Source organism: Chiloscyllium plagiosum, chromosome 5 (assembly GCF_004010195.1).
Source record: "Chiloscyllium plagiosum isolate BGI_BamShark_2017 chromosome 5, ASM401019v2, whole genome shotgun sequence".
Classification (NCBI taxonomy): Eukaryota; Metazoa; Chordata; class Chondrichthyes; order Orectolobiformes; family Hemiscylliidae; genus Chiloscyllium; species Chiloscyllium plagiosum.
The window spans coordinates 56,507,289-56,516,691 of record NC_057714.1 but is presented as its reverse complement, the minus strand read 5'-3'; the positions used below and the strand labels follow the sequence as shown (position 1 = coordinate 56,516,691).

General features: G+C 42.4%; 1 protein-coding gene across 1 annotated transcript in view; it reads left to right on the top strand.

Annotated features, from left to right (window-relative positions):
- LOC122550251 (DNA replication licensing factor MCM6-like) overlaps positions 1 to 4,714 on the top strand; it is a 10,940-nt gene extending 6,226 nt beyond the window's left edge. Inside the window, exon 4 of the mRNA XM_043691005.1 lies at positions 4,454 to 4,714. Within this exon, the coding sequence (XP_043546940.1) occupies positions 4,454 to 4,579 (126 nt within the window). The 3' untranslated portion in view covers positions 4,580 to 4,714. The remainder of the gene's footprint in view (positions 1 to 4,453) is intronic.
- The last annotated feature ends 4,689 nt before the right edge of the window (positions 4,715 to 9,403 follow it).

Genomic DNA, 9,403 nt, shown 5'->3' with positions numbered 1-9,403 from the left:
GCGTACACCCAGCTCGACGGCATTGCAGTCCTGGAGACACACGCCCACACTATTAACCGCCTTATAGACCGGGAAAGAGAAAACATGGTCCATATTCACGAGGGACAGCTGTGCCATGCATATGGCCTGTAGATGGTATCCCAGATCCGGCATAATCTTTACCAGGTCCAACGGGGGGAGGTGCCCGACTGGATCGACAGCGCCAAACTGGCCTCACTCGCGGGGCGCTCCGGGGCGCTCGATAGCAGAACTCTGAAGGGTATGACAAGAGTATACCCAGTGATTCCCGACTGTGAGGTCAGTGAGGCGACAGGAGTCGGGATTGTCCTCCTGATCCCCGTGGTCACCCCAGGGTCTGGGCCATTTCCCCTGTTTCACATTGAGAACATTGGAGTCATACGGGAAAACGCTTCCCTCAAATATCGTTTAGCTCACCACATAGCCATATCTCGAAACCGCGCTGTGTATGGGGTGCCGCTTACAGGCTGCAAATGGCGGGGGGCAATTACCATCTGCCCTCACCCCTTACGAAGGAGTGAAACAGCGGAATGCGGGTTCAACCGGACACAGGGCTGCACCCTTGAAATCGAACTCACGGGCCCCCACTTCACTAGGGCGGGGTATGGTGGAAGGGGACAGTATTGTGTTTCCACTCTTGAAACCTCATTTTGGTATAATGGACTGCAGTGTCCGATTCCCCAACACAAGTTCTGCTTCACCCCCAGGCGCCCAGTCACGATTGGGCAAGCACACGTCTCAGAGGTCCAACGACGGAACCCCGAGTCCATACAAACTACTGACAAATTCAGGGACACCCTCAGGGAATATCAGGAGCCCGAACAAGCCCCCATCCCACATTTGGCCGAGGTCTTACGGGAGCTTAGGACCCGGGTAGGACACTCAGTGAAACTGTATCACCAGTTGCAATCACATATAAAGGACCTAGAGGAGGACACAGAGACAGCTCTGCAGTCTCAGGGCTGGGCACAGAGGGTGTGGGATTGGGGCCTAAACGTAAACATACATCCCTGGATCCGAATTATCTCGCACATCATTGTAGGCATACAGTTACTGCTGGCTCTGGCCTGGCTCCTGTTGGCGTGTCACTCATGCCGTCAGCACAAGAAACGAAAGGCCATAAAGACCATGCTCCACGCCATAGACTCCTGGCGGGCGATCAGGCACCACGAGCTCACAGGGCTCGAGTTAATGTAACCATCTCCCGGGACTATCCAAAGCCCCCATGACTGCAGCATGACGGCTGGCGGAATGTACCGGGCGAGGAACCGACTTTCAAGGTATCGGCATCGGGGGTGTGGACGTGTCCAATCCTTTGCCGAAAGGGGGGACTGCAAGCGGGCATCAGAGCCGCCCCACATTTGCCACGGGACTATGCCGACATCGGTAAAACTATAGGCATTCATTTTGTGTTTTAAAAACGGCAGCCACAGCTTAAACCCACAGAACTCAGCAGCTGCTGGTCCGCCCACGTGACCGGGAGATGGGAGCCAGAGGACAGATCAAATCCACACGAGGCCAGACACTAACCATGACTCATAGACCGAAACTCCGGAGCTAATTAATATGGAAACCCATCTCCTAATCAAATCAAGAGACTGACTGAAACACACCCATATTCATCAATACAGAATCATCCTGACACAAAGGACAGGCATCCACCAGACAGGAACGAACAGACTAATACACACCAGCACCCCAAGGGAACAAAGGGGGGTGCTAGCCCCTAGCCCTCACAGAGAGAGACAAGCAGATAGTACCCGGACCCGTTTACATAATCCAATTAGCACCCTATTGTGTGTACACTGCAACTCTCCTGGGATGGCAGGAAACCCACCATTTGCACCTACTCCAGCGATGATGGGGAACTATCATCCCATTCATACTCAAAATCCTCACATCCTGACAAAGAAAGGTATACAATGTGTAGCAGCGCGCGGGAACAGCAGAACAGCCGAGATTCGGACCTCGGTTGGTCTCCGCCGGTGTTACTGTATCAATAAGCGTTACCGATTGTTGAACCGCACACTGGGCTCGGACTGATATCACTTCATCCGCGCTAACAATAGGGATGATGTATCTTTTGATTTAAGGATTTTATAACTCAGTTATATTTCAAATTTAGAGATAAAATAAAAATCATTGGGTAGTTAATTTCCCCCCTCAAGCTTTAACACTGACCTGTTTGTTGTTTTTTATTTCTGTAAATATGTAGTTTATTTATGTTTTATCAGTCAATTATTAAGGTGAATATTTTTGCTGTTTCTTTTTGTGACAAGTGGAGAACCTCTGAGCTTCAGTGCTAAAGTGAAAGGGTTAGAGTTTCTGTTTGCTTCAATGGATTTAGCTAATAGTGTTTAAAGGTGTCAGCAAGTTAATGTATGAGTTATGCCCAAAAGCATCCGTCAACTATTCTTACGGTCAGCAGTCCTTCCATTCCATCCACTGTCATCTTGGTTGTGCTTTCCTCATTGCTGTTGTTGTCCACAAACCGTCCACCCCTTGTTCCTGTGAGCTTTCAGCAACTCAAATGACATGATAAGGAGAACTGAGAGCATCACTAAGCTCTTACTGAACGTTCTGAATTTGATTTGTGCTTGTTTGCCAGTTAAGAATTCCTTTGCACTTTAGCACTCTTGCACAGGTAAAATGTAACCAGAATCTCTAAGCATTGTATAAACATTAATTTGATTGATATGCATGTTTTTACGATTTTTTTTAATTTTTGTGAAAGATCTGATGAGTGTAAACTGTTAACCAGTTTAGTATGGTTATTTCAAGTCATTTTCTGTGATTTTTAAAAAAAAACTTGTAAAAGAGTAGGAATGGGAAATAACTGGCCTAGCCTGTGGTGGCCATACTCCATGAAATGATTTTAAAAATATGCACCATTAATAAAATCCTTGTTTTGATGCAACAATTTTCACTATTAATAAATTTGCACCAGATAAGCAGAATTGAATATTTATTTTCTAGAAAAAAAGGAAGAAACAATTATATTCTCTAAGATGACTGATATTTGCAATGGCTCATGGAAAATGTTTAAGTGTGTGATAAAGTTTGACTTTATTGGAAACTTGAATTATCACCCAACTATTGCATTTGCACAAATTCAAAATTTCACCCAAAGCCTGAATAATTTTAAACTCCTCAACAGAAGCGCTATTTTTAATTTTGTCCTCTCCCAGAATTTTTTACATTCTAATAAATTTGAAAATGTGGGAGATGAAGAGCTTGATATTTATGGCAGACCGTTCGTGTTAAACTGACAATTTTTGTCTTCCTGTCCTAATGTGTGCTGATTTATATTCAGAAGCTATTTCTATTTTTTACTGTTAGTTGTGTGACTAGAAAGAAACCTACAAACAAAATTCACCTTCTGTATTTTTAAGCATTTTTAATGCATTTTGTATTTCTGTCTATGCCTCATCCACCCCCCCCCCCCCCCCCCCCGCCCTATTCTGTCAAGTTTTAAAGGTTGCATCTCTGAGCTGAACATAACCTACTTACAATGTCAGATGATGGTCTGCTTTGATATGGTATTATAACTGCTGTGTTCATTGTAGGCCCTCTTAATAGACATCAAAACTGAACACTTTTGACCCATAGATTATTCCTTATACAATTACAAATGTACACTCAACGCTAAGTTTTCAACTTGTACATATTTCTAGAGCCAATTGCAATGAATGGCATTTAATTCAGCCTAAAAGATCACTGACAAAACATTGTAAATTTTCCAGTAAGCACGTTGACTCTGTTTTACGTTTTTGACTTTTTATTATGTTGGTTGAGCTTCCTAGCAACAAGTCTTGTTTTGAACTGGAATCATGAATACTTGTATGATTAAAATGTCTCATTGAATTTTCCATTAATAGTCTAAAATGATTCAAAGCCATGCAACTTTCGTTGTTCAGTTGTTTCCCTCAGTCATTGTGCAGTATAGAAGCAGTTATCTATTGCACTTTTTAATTAGATCATGGCTGGTCTGTATCTAAACTCCATCTATCCACTTTTGTTCCATATCACTTCATATCCTTGCCTAACAAAGAAGTCTGTAATATATAATGAAAATATTCAGAAAAAGATGCTTCTTTTCACATTGAACACAAAAACAACAAAAAAATTGATTTAAGTCTGAAAGAATTGTGGATGCTGTAAATCAGAAACAAAAACAGAAATTGCCGGAAAAGCTCTGCAGGTCTGGCAGTATCTGTGGAGAGAAGTCTGCTGACATCTCAGGTTGTGACCCTTCCTCAGAACTGGAAGGGTCACTCGACCCGAAATGTTAACTCAGATTTCTCGCCACAGATGCTGCCAGACCTGAGCTTTTCCAGCAATTTCTGTTTTGTTTCAAATTCTTTTGAATAGGATTATGGAGATACTGAGAAACATTGTTATGGATATTGAAGTTATTGCAGTTTTTATATTTTAGGATCATATTCTGATAGAGATGACTAAGTCTGGATTGAAGATACTAAAGGCTGGAGCAGAGGATGATGTCACTGAAGAAGATGATCCCTTCATGGTAGTTAATCCAAACTATGTTCTAGAAGATTAGTGCATGTTGCAGTTTGAAAATACATTACCAGATGATTAGCTCTTGAAGCGTGCATTTCAATTAAAATGTATATATGATGAAACTAATTATATTAAGTACCTATTAATATTGCAGTGGTATATCCATTAGTATTGAGACTCAACAGGGTATGGAACTTGGCTATTAATCTATTACACTTTTGTACTTGGAAACATTTGAATTGGTACTGAATATCTCTTCAGAAATAAAATGAATATTTCTATTCCAGAGTACTCCTTAACTATTTGTATAAAATGTTAGTAGTTTAATTATCAGAAAATAAAGTAAGTCTCTTTCTCACAAAGCATTTTGTTTTATGATTTTCAAAACTAAAGCTCTAAACCAAGAGAAAATGAGAAAAAACTTGATAAATTTGCATCAGTTCAGTAGTGATGATGGGACTAAATATGTTAATTTCAATCCTGTCAATTCTGAAGTGTAACTATTTGTCAATTGGGAGAAGTCAAAGAGTGTGGTGCTGGAAAAGCACAGCAGGTCAGGCAGCATCAGAGGAGCAAGAGAGTTGACGTTTTGAGCATAAACCCTTCATTGGGGGGCACCTAAGGGGGCTGAGAGATAAATGGGGTTGGGCCGGGGAAACGGTAGCTGAGGATGCAATTGGTAGATGAAGGTGGGGTGGGGTGATGGCGATAGGGCAGAGGGTGGAGTGGATAGGTGGAAAGGAAGGCGGGCAGGTAGGACATTTCAAGAGGCAAGAGGATATTGTTGAGTTTGTGGGTTGGATCTGCAATAAGGTTGGAGCAGGGGAGATGAGGAAACTAGTGAAATTGGCATTGGTTCCATGTGGTTGGAGGATGCCAAGGCAGAAGATGAGGCATTCTTCCTCCAGGCGTTGGGTGGCTATTATTTGGCAGTGGAGGAGGCCCAGGACTTGCATGTCCTTGGCAGTGTGGGAGGGGGAGTTGAAGTATTCGGCTACAGGGCAGTGGGGTTGTTTATTGCATGTGTGGAAGTGCAGGAAGATCTGTCTGATGTGAAAGTATCCTTTGGGGCCTTGGATGGAGGTGAAGGGGGAGGCGTGAGTACAGGTTTTCACCTCTTGCAGTGGCAAAGGAAGGTGCTGAGAATGGTGGGTAGGTTGGTGGGTGTGGACGTATTGAGGGAGTCGCGGAGGGAATTGTCTCTGCAGAATGCTAATAGGGATGAGGAGGGAAATATCTATGGTGGTGGGGTCTGTTTGTAGGTGGTGGAAGTGGCAGTGGAAATAGCAGAAGATAATACGATATATCCAGAAGTTGGTGGGGTGGAAGATGAGGACGAGGGGGTTCTGTCATGTTGTGATTGTAGGATGGGGTTTCAAGGGAGAAGGAGATGAGCTGGAGGGCAGGTTCTATGCAGTACTTGTTCTTCACCAACCCTTGCTCATACATATTTGTATTCAGCACCATGTAATAAATTCTAGCTATTTCCATTCTTGAAACCATATCTGAGCTCTCAAAATAGCCTTTCAAAGATGGTTGTATCAGCATCATGTTTAGCCTTCTGTTTTTTTTTCCATTTTGGAAATCCCTAACATTTCTTTTTAATGTTTTGTTGCTAATTTTCCTCCATGCTTCAAACATATTATTTTCCTTCATATTAATCTTCCAGGTACAGTAGATGTGATGTCAATTCTTTTGATGCCTTTGTGAACCATTCTCTGTCACACGCCCTCGAATAGGCAAATGTTTCCACATTCCAATAAGTTGTCTGAGTGCAACCACATGATATGTGTTGAGCTGGTCTTTAGCTTGCTTTTCATGCAATATTTCAACTACTTACCTTGCAAATTGCCACAGTGGCTTAATACATTATCTCTGGATTTGTAATTTGGTTTCCCTCTTACAAAATTAATTTTTCCTTTTCTATTTTTAGGAAAACAGCATTGGTACTATAGACTTCCACAATTGTTAATCAGCCTTTGCATCAGAAAAAAAACAAAATACCTCATTTGCCTGTCTGTAACAATGCAATAGTTTTATAGCCTAGCTATTCTGGCTATTGTTACAGCAGCATAGGCTTGAGTTGTTTCAGGACCATGTGGAATTCCAGATATTGCAGACTGCTTGGGAACTGCCCAGGAAATTGATCTTGCCAAGGGCCAATTCCTGTGTGCCTGGAGTGTGACGATGCTGTCACTTTAAAAAGGTTATTTTGTCCGAGGTATTTTTTTTTGGAACAGGTTGTAAAGGTAGAGGTGACGAATTGGCTACTGGAAACTGGAGGCCTTTTAGTTCTTTTGAAAGCAATTGGAGCAATGGGTTGGGAGTGGCCAGTTATCTCCGACCAGATTCTCTGGGGTTTTTTTTAGTTTTACAAGTCAGAAGCTGTTTCAGGTTCCAGAAGAGTTGGAAGTTTCAGTAACTGATTCTTAATTGCTACTTTATCTGAAATGTCTCTTGATATAGTTTCCTCAGATTGGAGAATTGCATGTCAGAATCAGTGTCTGAATTTACCTTTTTGCCAAGGGGTGTGTTTATGGGATGTTACTATATTGGAGCAGTTAATTAGTAATGGGTACTGTATCTATTATTTTGGTTAAGTTTTCCAGTAGTAAAGTTATTCTAAATTATTCTTTTTATTTGTATTTTAACTGTAATTTTAATTGTGTTTTGCTTAATGCCAAGCAGTTTGACCAGTTGCATCACATGTAGAACACACACTTCACATCCAGTTTTAAAATAAAAAGTTAGGGTCGAGGCTACCACCTTAAAATATTTTGAGGGGCTCCTGGTCCATAACAGGTGCCTTTTTGAAAGTGTCCATTAAAGTCTGAGCATTCTTTTGGTATCTGACTCAATTAAGCTAATTGTTAACAAGGAAAGGTTAAATTCTTGGGTAATTAGTTGACTGAATAATTGACTGACTGTTCAATGTCCCAGCTGCACCACCTGACGCGTTGTGCAACCTGATACCATTGAGCTGTGTCCACCTCCTGAAATATCAGGCAGCCCCCAAAACCCACCTCTACCCTAACACAGCACCCCTTCCCACCAGCCTGATGATTTCTGCCAATCAGACCAAACACGCCACCCTTCCCCAACTTTCCCTCAGCATTCCGTCATCTACCTGGCATCTTGGCACCTGGCACCCTCCTTACTTTCATATTTACCTTCTGTATTTCACCTTTCAAAGTGCTGGCATTAAAATCTCAGAGCAGGTCAGCTGTCAAAAAAAGTATGAGCTTTTACAGTGCTGAACTTATGGACTGCTGGATGGGATAACAGGCGGTTCCTGTCCAGGAATCACCACAGCAGAAGCCATCTAATGATAATTGGGTAGGTTTTATATTGATCAGGCACTCAAATGGGGGATGGGTGGGGAGTACAGTGAGCTGCTTGATTGGTGTTGGAGCTGCACTCTTTCATGAGAGTGGGACGTGTTCCTTCAGTCCAAAGATGTGCAGGTTAGGTGGATTAACTATGGGAAATATATGGTTACAGGTATAGGGAAGGGGTGTAAGATACACTTCAGAAGGTCAGGATAAACTCGATAAGCCAATTGGCCTGCTTGCACACTGTAAGGATTCTTTGATTCACATTGCTGATGAGAGACTTGTGGATGATCAATCAGGTAGTGAATTACTTGCTGCAGGATTCCTAGCCTCTGACATGCTTTTGTAGCCATTGTTTATGTGGCTAGTCCAGTTCAGTTTCTGGATTCTGGATTAGTGGTGCTGGAAGCACACAGCAGTTCAGGCAGCATCCGATGAGCAGTATGCTGCCTGAACTGCTGTGCCCTTCCAGCACCACTAATCCAGAATCTGGTTTCCAGCATCTGCAGTCATTGTTTTTACCCAGTTCAGTTTCTGGTCCATGTCAATACCTAGGGTACTTGTATTAAGTGATTTGGTGATGATAATGCCATAGAATATCAAAGATGGTTAGAGTCTCTCTTGTTGGAGATGGTCATTCACTAGCGTTCTTTGTGCTAATGCCACTTATCTAGCTATTGTCCATGTCTTGCTGCATTTTGGCATGTCTCATTTGGACAGTATCTGCAAAGTGGCTAATGATGCTGAACATTGGGTAATCATTAGAGATTAACCCCCACTTGTGACCATATGATGGAAAGGTCTCCACAATGACTCTCCAGTTTTCACTCATACCATCACTGTCATGGACAGATACATCTGCAGCAGACATTAGTGAGGATCGACTCAAGTATGGTTTTCCTTCTTGTTGTTTCTCTTGCCAAATGCAGCACAAACAGTACAGCAACAATGTCCTTTAAAACTCAGCCAGCTCAATCGGTCGTGGTGCTGCTGAGTTTATCAAATAGACCAAGTGTTGTTTGGTCTGTTGATTTATTTCTGAAAGCTTGAGAATCAAAAGATGAATGGAGGGGCAGAACTTAATACAACCACCATCACCAGGAGAAAGGTTCCAGGAAAACAGGTATCTGGGGAACATAAAGGAAGTTGTTTTAGAGATCGCAGATTAGTGGTGCTGGAAGAGCACAGCAGTTCAGGCAGCATACTGCTCATCGGATGCTGCCTGAACTGCTGTGTTCTTCCAGCACCACTAATCCAGAATCCAGAAATTGAACTGGACTAGCCACATAAACAGTGGCTACAAAAGCATGTCAGAGGCTAGGAATCCTGCAGCAAGTAATTCACTACCTGATTGATCATCCACAAGTCTCTCATCAGCAATGTGAATCAAAGAATCCCTACAGTTTATAATTTTCTACAGTTCTTTTTAGCTCTTAAAATCATCCCAGTTGATTGCGAAATAGTGAACATTGTACCTTACAAGCAAGAAAGGAGGGAGCCATAAAGCAAGAAACTTTAGGCCAGTTAGTCTA